This window comes from Centruroides sculpturatus, unplaced genomic scaffold, assembly GCF_000671375.1.
Source record: "Centruroides sculpturatus isolate CEXI.00-Female unplaced genomic scaffold, Cexi_2.0 scaffold276, whole genome shotgun sequence".
Taxonomy (NCBI): domain Eukaryota; kingdom Metazoa; phylum Arthropoda; class Arachnida; order Scorpiones; family Buthidae; genus Centruroides; species Centruroides sculpturatus.
The window spans coordinates 246,666-263,590 of record NW_019384509.1 but is presented as its reverse complement, the minus strand read 5'-3'; the positions used below and the strand labels follow the sequence as shown (position 1 = coordinate 263,590).

The following is a 16,925-nucleotide window of genomic DNA, read 5'->3' as shown; positions in this document are numbered from 1 at the left end:
TGTATTTTTGAAATTTACTATTAATAACGCCGGGTGTAACAAGCTAGTTATTGATCTATCAAAAACATTTCCAGAAAGACGAATTAAACTTTCGACTGTCAGCTCGAAAATTGAGTTACTGAAAATATATACAGTATTTAGAAAAACACATTGAATTTTTTCCGAATATTTTAAAATTTAATTAAATGCTATTTAAGTTTTCTGAAATAATTTGTTTAAATTGGAGGAAAACTTGTTTAAACAAAGCAAAATTACATAACTTATGTTTAAATAAACATTATTGAATATATACTGTATATTATAAAGGAATAAGAAAAGGAAATGCAGAAAGTACTTTCATAGTAAATGATGAATAGAATTTATTATAATACAATAGCACGAATTTCAAAGCCTATTTATTATTCACCTGTCTTAAATACTACATCGCTTTTATTAATAAACCTTTTTTTTTTTAAGAATTAACGTTTCAAAGTGCATATTACTTAATTTTCAAATAAACAGCTTAACCTTTGAGTTTGATTTGGGCTAATTATCGTTTCTATCAAACACAAATTTAAATTATTAGTTTAAAATACTAAATTTAGTGTATTTCGTAATCTAAGAAGGAAAGTTATCTACCTAGAAATACTGGTTTATAACCATTCTCATTATATTATTTTTTCTAACAAGTTTTATATTGTGTAGAAGTCTTGGTGATCAAATTTCTTAGAAAAGTTGCGCATAATTAAATTTATAAAGATTTTCTTGAATTAACGAATTATCCTTCCTAATCGACGTTAAATGAAAATCAGATAATTAAGTGATGTGTTGGAATTCGTATTTATTCCAATTTAACGTCTTAATTTGGTATGAAAAATACTTAGTAGAAATATAAAACAAAATATTTTGAATTAAGTACCTGTTTTTTAATTCTAATTTACTTTATAAAAATCTTTCTTAAAAAGGGCGAATTCTATTTCTCAATATAAAAATATTCTCTAATCTATTGTACGGACATCATAGGGCATGGAAATGTAATCTGCACCCATAGAACCACTGAAAAGTTTTGTATGAAGTTCGAAAACTTTCTCTTTGTGCCTTCTTGCAGTTACAGTACCTCTTGTAAAAACATGGACCTCAATAAGACAATTAAACATAATGCCACCTCCGAACTAGTCTGTTTCTATGTTTCTTATTCTCCTGTATTATTTCTTTCTGATGATTGAGACAGAATATTTAATAGTAGTATTTATTGAAAAATACATAACTCAAGTTTCAAAAGAATTTATTAATTCTCAATTACTAGGTACATAATGTTCTTGTGATAAATTTATTCCTACTATCCAAATTACATAAAATTTAAGTCTATTACCACACGTTTTAGAACCAATAAAAATCTAAATTTTTTTAAACTTTATAGTTTTTGTATTTATTAAACTATATCTTTGGTGGTCCTAAAGCTTTTCAATATTTTAATGTTGTTATATGCATTATAAATAGAATAAAGGATATGACAGGATACCTTTTCATTTTGTGAAAAACTATTATTGAAGTATAGACAGAATAAAACTAAATAAATTAATTTAGTTATAACAAGAATTATTTACTTAATCCACTAATCGATCATTCAATCAATTTTTACAAAATATAGTTAACTTTGGACATTGTTAAAAATGATCAACAGCTGATTAAAAATTTTTTTGATTTTCTTAATTCTCTTTTATTTTACATATTTTACATTAATTTTTTATATATTTCAAAACCAAACTTTATTTCTATATCAAAATAGTCTGATTTCAATAGAAAAATATGCAATAATTTCTGAATAAATCTAACATATTTTAAATTGAATCGAAATCATCCAAACTATATACATAATGCATATTTAAACAATACTATGCTTTTTATTAATATATCAAATTGCAAACATTTTTACAAGCAATAATCATTTAATATGACTCATTAATGGTTAGTAATGTATATAAAACATTGAGAATAAATTAATAATAAATATAATTCAACAAAATATAAAAAATGAACAGCATAAAATTGCTTGCTTTGCACCTTCACATTTCAATTCATTATAAAATATAACATTATAGAAGCTGATAAGAATTATTGTCACAGATGTAAAATTTTAGTAGAGAAATAAATCAATGACAAACTTATAAGTAAATTAAGCTTGAAATTAATTTATTTTTTGATTAAAATATTTGCATAACAAGTATCATCTAAAAGTTAAAGAAGAATCTATAATTTATGGCACTTTTCACATTTCAATTTATAGCATCATGTATCTTCTTTTTTAAGTTTTAATATTGATAATAAATAATGTTTTTGGAATGAAAGTAAATTTTCTTGAATTCAAGTTATTGACAAACTTTTCACATCATGTGGAATGTTCTTGATGGATGAACATTTAATAGTAAATGGAAACCAAATAGATTGATGTTCTTAATTTTTTTGTAAATTAATTAAATTTTTATTTATAATTGTAATAATTTTAAGATTTTACAAGTTAGAGGAGTAACAGTAGTGAATTTAAGAAAAACTGACAAGTCATTGTTTTGTTTTGTGATTCTAACATTCTTTAAACACATGAAATTACTGTCTAAATTCAAATTTAATTTGGGATTCTGAGGAGAAATTTTTCAAAATAAAAAAAATTTTAATTATTCCTAGATTTTAATCAAGAAACATTTTGAATGATTATTTGTTTATTTAATAACAGAAATTTTGTTATGTAAGAATGCAAAAATGGAGTATAATAGTATCTTAATTTTGCTCTTACAGAAGACTCCATTTTTGCAAATTAGTCAATATAATTTTTGAATTCTACACAGTTACCTTCTCTACCTACCTTTCTTTATTGAAAGAAAATATTTATGATTCTATTGTTCTATCCTCATTCAAAGCTGATTTTGATTTTCACTCTAAAAAGTTCATTTTTTCACACTTGAAACAAACTAATAAAACTATTCTGTGATTTCATATTTTATAAATTATACCTTTACAAAATTCAATTTTATAAATTAAATTTGATAAAATTCAAATAAATAATCTAAAATTTAGTTCTGTTTGGTAAATATCAAATCCATGCATATTAATACAGTATGAAACTGTATGACATTGTAAAATTTGACTTGAAATTAATTTTTTTATAAGTCATAAGAACTCAATTCCATTTGGAGTCCAAATTTAATGTACATCATTTGTGAACATCCCATACAATACTCTCTTTAGTAATTAAATTTTTAAGCAAAGAAAAAATATGCATATGGATTTTCTCCAATAAATATATCTATTTTACAAATGAGCAAGGAAGATACATTCATTTGGTTTATTGTACTGTAATATTACATATTTTAGATTGCTAATTAAAAGAATATCTTGATATTAAATATTGTTTTAAGTTAAAATAGATATGAAAATCACAACCTGCATTATTTAAAATTTTTAATAACATTTTTAACATTTATATTATAACAAAAGCAATAGCTATTATTTTTCTATATAATAAATTTTAAATATAACATGTTCATATATATATACTTTATGATCATAATATAAAATATTTTCAATATTGATATTCTTTATAACAAGTATGTGCAAACAAACAATGCAAAATATTTTTATTTATCAATTTTAAACAGTTATATTACTTAAGGCACAAACAGTAAAGTGGAAGGAAATATTGCATAGCATAAAAAATATCCATTCAATCATGCTAGTTACTGATAAATAAAAGTTCCATATAAAGAAATAAATACAGAATAGCAATTTTGTTTTTTTAAAAAGGATTAAAACACTAAATAAATGTTATAAAAGCAATCTGATAAGTCAACATCAAACACTACTCTATAAAAAGTGTGATTATTAAAATTGTTATTATTACATAAATTATTTCCTTTGTGAATTGCATAAAAAACTAAGTATATTCATTTTAAATAAAAATTATAAAATTACTCTTTACAAAACAGGAAAAAATATATAATCATTATTTCAAACTGAAAAAGTAAATGAGACTAGATAATTATTTGGTATGAAGCAGTGGTTCCAAATTGAGACAAACTTCTTGGAGAAATGCAAAATATAGTCTTAGGAAAAGCTGAACAACATAAGGAAAAAGTATTCAATTCAGCTTAATTTAAATATCAGTTTCATAGATATCAATGAGAATCTTCATATAAAGGAACAGCACAATTAATTCATTTTAAAAAATTTAGATTTTGTTGTTTTTTTGAATATTAAGTTTTGATTACTGTTTGTATTGTTGAATATAGAGTACTTATCTTTTAACATACACACTTAGAGCATTTAGTTTATTTGGAAATTGTTAAAACAGTAAATTAGATTCATAATTTTTCAATATTTCCTACACAGAAATTATTCTCTCATAAGAGCATAAATAATATTAATGAAAAAGATTAATATGTTTTAATCAGAAAAAAAGATAAAAACATGATCATCTGCAAAAAAGCAGAGCAAATACGAAGTTTGAGAACCACTGGTATAAAGGACTTTTAAAATTTAAATTGTAACAGTTTTCAATAAAAGCAAGAAAAGTTCTTGCAATTTAAATTTGTTATTCATCAAACAATAATTAGTGTTTTAAAAATATTACTAAAATTACTTTCGTAGATCACTATGATCTATATAAATTGCCAATAGACTGTTGAATCTACTTTTGCTACATAATGTATGAACAAAATTAAGTCTCATTCCCTGAAATATCATCACATTTGAATCACTTCAACAATCTTATCAATTTGATTATGACGACTGTACAAAATAATTTTTATTTATACAATTGGATAAAGGCATTATTTACACCTCGTCAGGCATGAGTTCTTGCCCAATGTGATTATTAGCATTCGATTCGGTTACTTGTATGGCAGGAGCTTCTGCTGGAGGAATTGGCAATTTAACTTGTTCTCCTAGAAGTCTTTTCTCTAGTTCTTTTATACGATTTTCATGTTTAAGTAAAATAGATTTCAACTTGTGCATTTCAACAACTAGATCTTCCATCTTTTTAGTCTATAAATTATTTAGAAAGTTTTAATATATAAAAACTTAAAACATAATAAAAAAATAAATATTTCTAACCATTTCTTCATCATGTGCTGTTGTTGGTATTTGTGTTGCAGATGCAGACCTCACTGGCATTTTGTTTAACATATTTGGCTTCTTAACAACAGTTAATTCTTTTTTTGCAGTACTAGCAGCATATCCCTCCCTCAGTGACATCTATTAAATTTTAAGATCATAAATTTTAAATAAATAGTCATCCATTCAAATCAATTACTATAGTGTATCTTATGTAATTTTTTAATCAAATAATTTTAGAGGAAAATAATCTTTGTTATTGACTGTTTTCTCAAAAAGTTATTACTGATAAGATTTTCATTTTCTGCAGCTAACATTTTTTTGAGAATCTTAGCTTCACTGAAAATTTAGTTGTCATTTATTACTTTATCTGAGAAGTTTTTTGGTATAGAAGCATACTACCAATAAAACAAAACAATATTAATAATATAAATTGAATATATGTAAATAAAGAAAAAAAAATTGAACACACTTTTTTTAAGATTGTTTTATGAATGAAACACAACTAATTGATTATATATATATATTTGAAGTAACATTATAAAACAAATATTAAATTTCTTAAAAATATAAATTAATAATTTATTATTCTAAACTAAAATTTATTAAAATTTTTCTACACAATCTGAACTCAGATTTATTCGTTTAGAAAAACAAAATACTGAATAGCTATTATATTTGACAATCTACAGTAAAAAATTATTGTTTATACCAGTAATAATATTTAAATGAAAAATTATTTCTATTCAAAAACTTATCAGACTTAAAATGAAAATTATTAATTTGAATTTAAATTTTATTTTGTATTTAGTACTTATAATCAATATTTTTCTTATTGTCACTTAAAATATGATTATCTGTTAACTCTAAAATTTTTTTAAATTTACACAATTTAGTAACTAAACTATATGGAATAGAAAAAAATGAAAAACTTTATATTTGGATATTTAGATACCTGCTAATTTCACAGTCTACATAACTTAGGGTTACATAGAAACCCATGATTATATGTGTAATTTTGTAATGATGCCAAAATATATTATTAGAAACATGTGAGTAATCAAATATTTGTTATTAATTACTAATTTTGAAAAAAGTTAAATAAATTTAAGTTTCTAATATTTTAAAAATATATATTACTAAAACAGGCTCTGCATCTTTTCCACCAATCCATTCTTCTGCTGAAATTGCTGGTGTATCTGCTAATGTATCTGGATATAAATCATCTTGGAAAAGTTCAGACTGAAAAAAAAATTATATATTAATCAGTGCTAACATATTAATTAGAATCAAAAAACAATGTAATATTTTCAAAGTTTCTCTCAAAAATTCTATGTAATGAAAAATTGATTATAATGTATAAATCATTTCTAATGCATACTTAAACATTATTACTTAATGTAGTAATAATGTTGTAATAATTTGAATAAATAATTCTAATTATGCACAAATAACATTAAATAAACCAAAACTTACAGGTTTAATTAAAGCAAGAACTTTTGTTTGTTTTTTAAAAAACTTTTTCAAGCTTATGCAAATTCAAAGAGAATAAAATGTACTCAAATAAATACAAATATTAGTTGCCATAGTTAGGGTATGGCCAATGTGGCCCCCGCCATAGGCGCTGATTTAATAAAGGCGCCAATGAGAAAGTTTCGAAATATGTATTCAAAATTAATAACATAAAACAAATTTTTATATTTATATTTACTGTATATAGTATTTAAATGTCATTAGATAATTTTTTACAATAGCAGTTTTTTAGAATAAAAATTAAAAAGGCGCCATTTTTATTCTTGGCCATAGGCATCCAAAATCCTAGTTACAGCTCTGGCCATAGTAACATAATGCAAAAAATATTTTATATCTATAACCAGTAAATAATAAACAAAATAGATTAAATTAATCACATTAAATAAGATATTAAAATTAAAAAACAAAATTATTCAGCTAGATATTAAAAGGAGTTTAAAGTTCACAATGTTCAATAATTTGTAATACCTGTAAGATAAGAAAAAGGTTATACATTAACACATTAATTATAATTTAAGTTATGATGATAGTTGTTTCTGATGTGTCTTGTCCATCTATTTGTTTATATCAAGAGCATTACAAACTAGACTGTATGAACAAACAGAATATTCAGAAAAAGCATCTCACTAATAAAATATCAAAATTTGTAAAATTTTAAGGTTGCAAAATGTAGTTGTATTTTACAGAATTATTGAAATAGATAAACATTTATTACACAAGAAAAAAGTATCTTAAAATACAAAATGTTTCAAGGTAACACAAGTATATAAAATAAACTTTTAAAACATTTTTCATTAATTTTGGAAATTAAACTTAACTTTCTGAAAATGTAATAATTTCCCTTTTTTAAATCCTTGATTAATAATAGTAAAAATAACAAAGTTGTTTTCTATGTGTTTGTATAAGTTATCAACTAATTGTTTATTCTTTATAAAAAGAAATGCTGTTTTTCTTAAGTACTTCTCTGTTTTGCATACAAAATTTAAGGTAAATAAAATTTCTGTTTTTTTTTAAACATAAAACAAACAAAATATTATTATTATTCTGTAGTTAAAAACTTTACAATTTAAATTATTTTAAATAATGCATTTCAAAGACTAAATATTAATATTGAGAGAACAGTTTATTACCTTTCTTGGTACAGTAAAACTTATGACTTCAATGAAGCCACGAGAATGAAGTTTATAAAATCTGAAAAATAAAATTTTGTAAATTCATTAAATTCTACTATTTATGTATGTATTATATTTATTATTTATCAGAGTGAAAGAAAAGGACAGTACAATCTAATATAAAATAACTATTGTACTACAAATGATACAAAAATTTACCTCCAGATGTCATCTTATTATTCAATGTGTATTTCAAGGTATATGTACAAATTCATATATATATATATTTACTACATACCAATATTAACTATTTCTATTTGTAGTCTAATTTTAATTTTAAAAAATATTGGCTATTCAGTGTCTGCTTTTGAGTTAGTAACATTTGTGATATGACGTTTGCAGTGCCACTTTAGGAAAAAGATTATATTCTTTGTTAAGATGTGAAATTGATGATATCATCATCAAATGTTACCAGTGAAGAACAATAACTTATTTGATCCAAGTGCTAAGATATAGAGGTATAAGTTAACTTACATTTTTTTTTGTGCTTGAATGACAACAAGTTTTATGGAATGTCAAGTTATTGAGAGTAGAGTTTATGGGTCTCTACTATATTAACTATATTTAAATATGTAAGATATTCTACGAATGAACTCCTAGCATGTATATTATCTCATTTATAATGCTTCAAGTAATATTTTATTTCATTTAAAACATCAATACATAAAATAAGAATTTCTTTAAAAAGAAAAGCTTTTCATAAAATAAATAAATACCTTTGATTATAAATTTTTTGGTTCAGAATGATGAATTTTTCATCTTTTCATAATTTTTATTTATGGAAAATATATATATATATTTTCCATAAATAAAAATTATGAAAAGATGAAAAATTCATCATTCTGAACCAAAAAATTTATAATCAAAGGTATTTATTTATTTTATGAAAAGCTTTTCTTTTTAAAGAAATTCTTATTTTATGTATTGATGTTTTAAATGAAATAAAATATTACTTGAAGCATTATAAATGAGATAATATACATGCTAGGAGTTCATTCGTAGAATATCTTACATATTTAAATATAGTTAATATAGTAGAGACCCATAAACTCTACTCTCAATAACTTGACATTCCATAAAACTTGTTGTCATTCAAGCACAAAAAAAAATGTAAGTTAACTTATACCTCTATATCTTAGCACTTGGATCAAATAAGTTATTGTTCTTCACTGGTAACATTTGATGATGATATCATCAATTTCACATCTTAACAAAGAATATAATCTTTTTCCTAAAGTGGCACTGCAAACGTCATATCACAAATGTTACTAACTCAAAAGCAGACACTGAATAGCCAATATTTTTTAAAATTAAAATTAGACTACAAATAGAAATAGTTAATATTGGTATGTAGTAAATATATATATATATGAATTTGTACATATACCTTGAAATACACATTGAATAATAAGATGACATCTGGAGGTAAATTTTTGTATCATTTGTAGTACAATAGTTATTTTATATTAGATTGTACTGTCCTTTTCTTTCACTCTGATAAATAATAAATATAATACATACATAAATAGTAGAATTTAATGAATTTACAAAATTTTATTTTTCAGATTTTATAAACTTCATTCTCGTGGCTTCATTGAAGTCATAAGTTTTACTGTACCAAGAAAGGTAATAAACTGTTCTCTCAATATTAATATTTAGTCTTTGAAATGCATTATTTAAAATAATTTAAATTGTAAAGTTTTTAACTACAGAATAATAATAATATTTTGTTTGTTTTATGTTTAAAAAAAAACAGAAATTTTATTTACCTTAAATTTTGTATGCAAAACAGAGAAGTACTTAAGAAAAACAGCATTTCTTTTTATAAAGAATAAACAATTAGTTGATAACTTATACAAACACATAGAAAACAACTTTGTTATTTTTACTATTATTAATCAAGGATTTAAAAAAGGGAAATTATTACATTTTCAGAAAGTTAAGTTTAATTTCCAAAATTAATGAAAAATGTTTTAAAAGTTTATTTTATATACTTGTGTTACCTTGAAACATTTTGTATTTTAAGATACTTTTTTCTTGTGTAATAAATGTTTATCTATTTCAATAATTCTGTAAAATACAACTACATTTTGCAACCTTAAAATTTTACAAATTTTGATATTTTATTAGTGAGATGCTTTTTCTGAATATTCTGTTTGTTCATACAGTCTAGTTTGTAATGCTCTTGATATAAACAAATAGATGGACAAGACACATCAGAAACAACTATCATCATAACTTAAATTATAATTAATGTGTTAATGTATAACCTTTTTCTTATCTTACAGGTATTACAAATTATTGAACATTGTGAACTTTAAACTCCTTTTAATATCTAGCTGAATAATTTTGTTTTTTAATTTTAATATCTTATTTAATGTGATTAATTTAATNATGTAAGTAATCTGTCTGTGCCAAGAGTTTGCAACCAGAAGTGATGTGTTGTATAGTTTCTGGCATGATGTGACATTTTCTGCATGTGTCATTTGTGAGTGTTGTATTTTTGAGTATGTGTTTTCTGTAGTTTTTAGTATTTATGACCTGATCCTGTATGGCAATCATGAATCCTTCTGTCTCCCCAAAGAGGCATCCCTGATCTAACCAGCTGTTTGATGCAGTTTATTATTATTGGGGGGTTTAGTGGGTTATACTCGGTCGATACCATTATTATTATTATTATTATTATTATTATTATTACTGGTGCATGCTTAATTGAGTTTATTTTTATATGAAATTTATAGGGAGATTCCAACGTAAGATATTTTGAATTTACCGAAGAACCACCTTTTATACATTACATTAGTACTTACCAATCAACAGAACCTCAGAGAGGAATGGGTATGATGCCAAAACGTGGTTGTGATTTACATCAGTGTGAAATTGCAAGGTTTGTTGTTTTTATAATTAATATAAAACATTTATAATATTTAATGATACAAAATCTTTAATATAAACAAAACTTCTGCTATAGTAATATATTTTGATTAGATTTTACTAAATTTTACATAATTTAATTGATTAAAATTTTTAAATGTAAAATTCAAATCATGGAAGTGATTAGTTACTGAATTTAGCATAAAAAGTTTTTGATTTGAAGATTTTCTTCAACTAAAAAATCTGATGATAGCCATTAATAATTTGATTGATAATTATACTGATAATAATAGTCACTTTCCACTAATTGTCTGATTAATATTTAGTTATTTCAAATGATGAGTCAAGTGCGAATTATTGAAATTAGGAAACATTTCTCTTATTGAATAAGATGATATAGGCTTAACTGAACTAATAATTTAGCAATACCATATGTAAACAAAAATCATCGTATACTTTATTTCTCAGGTTACATTTAATCCAAAAATATTCAATCCTTATTCATTTATAATTATTTACTCTAAATATAATTGTAATATATATATATTACAATTATATTTATCAGAATGATGAATTTTTCATCTTTTCATAATTTTTATTTATGGAAAATATATATATATATTTTCCATAAATAAAAATTATGAAAAGATGAAAAATTCATCATTCTGATAAATATAATTGTAATATATATATATTACAATTATATTTAGAGTAAATAATTATAAATGAATAAGGATTGAATATTTTTGGATTAAATGTAACCTGAGAAATAAAGTATACGATGATTTTTGTTTACATATGGTATTGCTAAATTATTAGTTCAGTTAAGCCTATATCATCTTATTCAATAAGAGAAATGTTTCCTAATTTCAATAATTCGCACTTGACTCATCATTTGAAATAACTAAATATTAATCAGACAATTAGTGGAAAGTGACTATTATTATCAGTATAATTATCAATCAAATTATTAATGGCTATCATCAGATTTTTTAGTTGAAGAAAATCTTCAAATCAAAAACTTTTTATGCTAAATTCAGTAACTAATCACTTCCATGATTTGAATTTTACATTTAAAAATTTTAATCAATTAAATTATGTAAAATTTAGTAAAATCTAATCAAAATATATTACTATAGCAGAAGTTTTGTTTATATTAAAGATTTTGTATCATTAAATATTATAAATGTTTTATATTAATTATAAAAACAACAAACCTTGCAATTTCACACTGATGTAAATCACAACCACGTTTTGGCATCATACCCATTCCTCTCTGAGGTTCTGTTGATTGGTAAGTACTAATGTAATGTATAAAAGGTGGTTCTTCGGTAAATTCAAAATATCTTACGTTGGAATCTCCCTATAAATTTCATATAAAAATAAACTCAATTAAGCATGCACCAGTAATAATAATAATAATAATAATAATAATAATAATGGTATCGACCGAGTATAACCCACTAAACCCCCCAATAATAATAAACTGCATCAAACAGCTGGTTAGATCAGGGATGCCTCTTTGGGGAGACAGAAGGATTCATGATTGCCATACAGGATCAGGTCATAAATACTAAAAACTACAGAAAACACATACTCAAAAATACAACACTCACAAATGACACATGCAGAAAATGTCACATCATGCCAGAAACTATACAACACATCACTTCTGGTTGCAAACTCTTGGCACAGACAGATTACTTACATAGACACAATCAAGTAGCAAATATAATACACCAAGAGCTTGCAAAGAAACACAAATTGGTAGACATTCACGAATCATACTACAAGTATATACCACAAACAGTATTGGAAAACAAGATGAACAAAATGTACTACAACAGAGCCATAATCACAGATAAAACAATTTATCACAACAGACCAGACATCACACTCATTGACAAACACAATAAAATTACATACACCATTCCAAACACTCACAATGTACAAAACACATGCACTGAAAAAATTAACAAGTACACAGAACTCACCCAGGAAATAACGCATCTGTGGAGGATGGATAGGGTGCTTATTGTACCTGTCGCTTTTTCCTGTACAGGTGTGACATTACAATTGAATAGAAATACATACATCACACTACAGAAGGCCACTATATTACTACAGAATATTGAATACATGTCATATTGTTAGGAAATTCCAGACACACACTGATACAGTTTAATTTTTTTTTGTTTTGTTTTGATTACTATGCCTTGACTCTGGTCCAGCATACAATGTCAACCAAGTATAACTCACTAAACCCAACTAAATATTAATAATCTGTTCCAAACACTCAAAATACACACACTGAAAATACTTGGAATTTGCCCACAAACTAAAGATTCTTTGGACAATGGATAACAATGTGCCAGTAGTCCTTTCATGCACATGCATCACACCAGATAAACTAGACATCTAAGCCTTTGAACATTAGGGCTTCACAAAAGCACATACTACAATAGGCTGCCATACTAAAGTATGGCAACCTATTGTAGTATGTGCTTTTGTGGCTGCCATACTTTAGTATGGCAGCCACAAAAAACTTTCCTGACACAAGACTTTCCTGACTATTACATAGGCTGCCATACTTTATTATGGCAGCCTATTACATAGTCAGGAAAGTCTTGAATACAGAAATAAATGAACAGCATGTAAACAAAATATTTTTTCTATAGTTATTCCATGACTTTGTTCTAGCACAGCATAGGTACCAGTATATATACCTTAGCACATCTTTATTAATCTTGCTGGATTTAAAGATTTAAGTTTATTTAAAGAAAATGCTTTCAGGCATTTTTAATGGCTATCTTCAGACAACAAAATTCTTAACTGAATGGAACTATAGAATATTGTTGGACTTACAGATTTAACAAAGGTGTGTTAATACAGTATAACCAGTTAGTATAATACTAGGAATATGTATCATGTGTGACACACTCCAAACAACACAATAATCCCACACTCCTGGTTATTGCGCACACAATACCAAGGATGTACCTTTTTGGGTGCACAAGTTACTTTTTTTTCTAAGAGTTTAAGAGTGATGTTGCAATATACTGGTGCATGAGAAAATTATAATAATATTGATAAATAAATCACAGAACGACATTCATTACTGTGTAGTTTTATTTCCACAAAGTATAGCAAAAGTTTTGCATTTATTCGTGATGTGCTTGATTGTATCAGCACTCGTTTTATTATATACCTTTAATTCTTCAAATGTCTTTCAAAACTTTATTAAAACTTTAAACATACTAAAAATGTATGCTCGTTTATCACCTAACTTGAAATTGGACGATCCAAAATATCATAAAAACGCTATCTACTTTTTATTGTTCTGTTACATTAATTCTTATATGGTTCAAGTAAATGCATACATATATTTAAGATATCGGAATAAACAGATATGGAATAATTTTGATACATTTTGTTGTTGTTATATTGCTATTATTCTTGGATATACTTTAGGTGTTATAATGACACTCATATATACTGGATATACAATAATTCGTGTCCTTATGCAGATCAAACACTGCTTTTCAAGTGAAATAGAAAGAAAATTAAAATCAACTAGAGATGTTTACATTGTCCACCAGAAAGGAATAATGTTATATAATTTAATTCAAATTGTTGATCGCATGATTGGTGCCATTAATTCGGAAATAACAATATCTATTTCAACTGAAGCACTTATTGTTTTATGCACAATTCTGTTTTTGGATTTACCAAGTTATCTTGTATTCCTCGGTTATACTGCTTTTCTTTTCTTGTTTTTTGGGTTGGTATTGTTTATTTCAATTTTTGTTCCTTTATCAGTTGAAGTAAGTGTTAATATTTCTATAAATTAATGCACTTATGAATTTCATTAATGCATTAACACAATTTTATTGTTGTTACAGTTATCGACGATGTGGAATTTATTGATGTCACTCTATTTTAAAGTTTTTGATATTAATTCAGAGTTAAAGGTTAGATTCGCTTTATAAACTTTAAGTAATGATACTGAAGTAAATTACTTAAAACCTTAAAATCTTTTATAGATACTGAACATGTTTCAAATGCAGAAAAGTACGAAAGACGGAATGAGCTGTAACAAGTTTTTTATTATAAATAAGATGTTTATTATTAAAGTAAGAGTTCAAATTATTTTTGTGTCTATAAAAAGTATGCAATTATTGTTTTATAAATAAAACTTATAGTGTAATTTTGATGTTTCATTTTCTCTAAATAAATATCCCCAAAATGGGCCATATGAATGGTTAGAGACGGTGATCGCATTATGAATTCAACTATTGTATTGCCATTTGTAACTTGGCAGTAGAAAGAACATAAAAACCATATAACTATAATATATCCCTATTCTTTTGTTATGTCAATTTTAAAATAGAAATATCGTTAAGTGGTCAATCACTGTAGCGTTTACTGTATATCTCTTTGTTTAAAAATTTCTCGGGCTATAAATTGAAAGAAACATTTTGTCAAAAATCCGCACCTGAAAATAACCCAGTTGCACAATTGACGATAATCTTTTAAACATTGAAATGGAAAGAAATATTTTAATTTAAGCTGTGGCTAGTAATTGCACTTTTTAGATCTGTTCAACAGTTACTAATTAACAGTCACTCGCCCTAATGCTGTTCATATATCTAAAAGAAAAAAAAACATTGAGAAATATGAAAATATGTAATTCGCTTTAGAAATTATTCAGTGAGTCAAATGTGGATCTTTAACTTTCCTTCATATCCACAAGAAAAACTATTAAAATATAAATTTAATAATAATCATAGCTGTTTATATTTATTATTTATAATATTATATTTTTATCTTTCAGCTAATTAACTACATTGTTATCCAAACGATCGTATTAATACAAATCAGTTATAGTTACAGAAGTTATTTCAATTTAAATTCTACAAGATTATACAGAAATATCACAGAATAAATGTAAAATTTTACAACTGTTGTTTAAATTTACATCTGTGTACATGCTTATGTTTCTCACCCTCCAATTATAATTACTTTTCTTTTTCAGCTGTAAAAAATTTGTAACAATTGATCAACGGGGACGATGTCCTTTTTCGTTATAGCAGAAGAGAGAACAATTAGGAGTAGTGCAGTTTTTAATTAAAGCATGGTCATAATAGTGGTAAGAATACGAATTCAATTAACAAGGCAGTTTTCAGTTGTCTCTTATATATGCATTTTCTTCAGAGAATCCCTTTAAAAACATATAATCGAGGTTTTATATGTACATGTTGTATACCTGTGACATATATAATAAAGAATTTAATGAATGCGTTATGATATTTGAAATAAATTGTATTTATTTCAAATTATTTCTCGGATTAAAAGAAATTAGTACATATTGTGATGTGAGAATTATTTTTAAAAATATTTACACACTCAATATACAGCGATGTCCCGTACACTCGAGTACACGTTCTACATTATAAAAAATCGCGTTATCGAAACACGCATTATGAGATGATGGTATGCAAGTTTAATCCTAAGCCCAAAAAGTTGAATAAAATGTATGCCTCTGTACGAGAAAATTAGAATTTTCTGTGAGTATTAGTCACAATTTTTTTGATCGCGTTATACGAATTCGAGTTACAGGAACGCCCGTTATATGAGAGTTACCTCTATTGGTTTTTTGATTTGTATTACACATGAAATGCTTACACCATAGTTGCATAAAATACCGTAAATAACTGATAAATATTTCTAATTTTACACGTGTCAAAAATCGTTTAAATAGTTTAAGTAATTGGTAAAATTATGTTCTATTCAAAAGTTTATTTTTTCATAAAAATTATTATTTAATAAATTTTTTATTAAAATTTTAATATCGAATTTGATTTACTAATAAAGTGAAACCTGTCTTATATAATTTCTAAATAGGGTAAATAGGAAACCTGCCTGAATGGAAAAAATTATTTGAAATAAATCTACACTATTAACTATTATTGACAGATACACCAATTTATCAACTTATATATAGTTGGAATGCCTTAAAAGAAGAATATAAAGAATTGTGTACTTACGGACAATTTAAACGGACTGTGAAAAAATTGATATGTGATTAGTTGAGTGTATTTTTTTGTTTTGATGTTATTGTATTTTTCTTTTCTGTTCTTTTTTGTTGTTTTGTTGATTGTATACTTGGTAAAAGTCTGTATCATTAATTTTTCTTTTGACCCTTGAAAAAGGCCAATGGCCATAGGGTCGTATGATTAAATAAATAAAAAAAATAATGAC

General features: G+C 24.7%; 1 protein-coding gene across 3 annotated transcripts in view; it reads right to left on the bottom strand.

Moving 5' to 3' along the window:
• Nucleotides 1–3,533: 3,533 nt before the first annotated feature.
• LOC111622323 (coronin-6-like) overlaps nt 3,534–16,925 on the bottom strand; it is a 72,726-nt gene continuing 59,334 nt past the window's right edge. For all 3 annotated transcript variants that reach the window (XM_023364679.1, XM_023364678.1, XM_023364677.1), the window contains 5 exons: nt 11,882–12,027; nt 7,749–7,809; nt 6,226–6,327; nt 5,086–5,226; nt 3,534–5,016 (listed from right to left, as the gene is read on the bottom strand). In XM_023364679.1, coding sequence (XP_023220447.1) covers nt 4,807–5,016; nt 5,086–5,226; nt 6,226–6,327; nt 7,749–7,809; nt 11,882–12,027 — 660 coding nt within the window. In that variant the 3' untranslated portion in view covers nt 3,534–4,806. The remainder of the gene's footprint in view (nt 5,017–5,085; nt 5,227–6,225; nt 6,328–7,748; nt 7,810–11,881; nt 12,028–16,925) is intronic.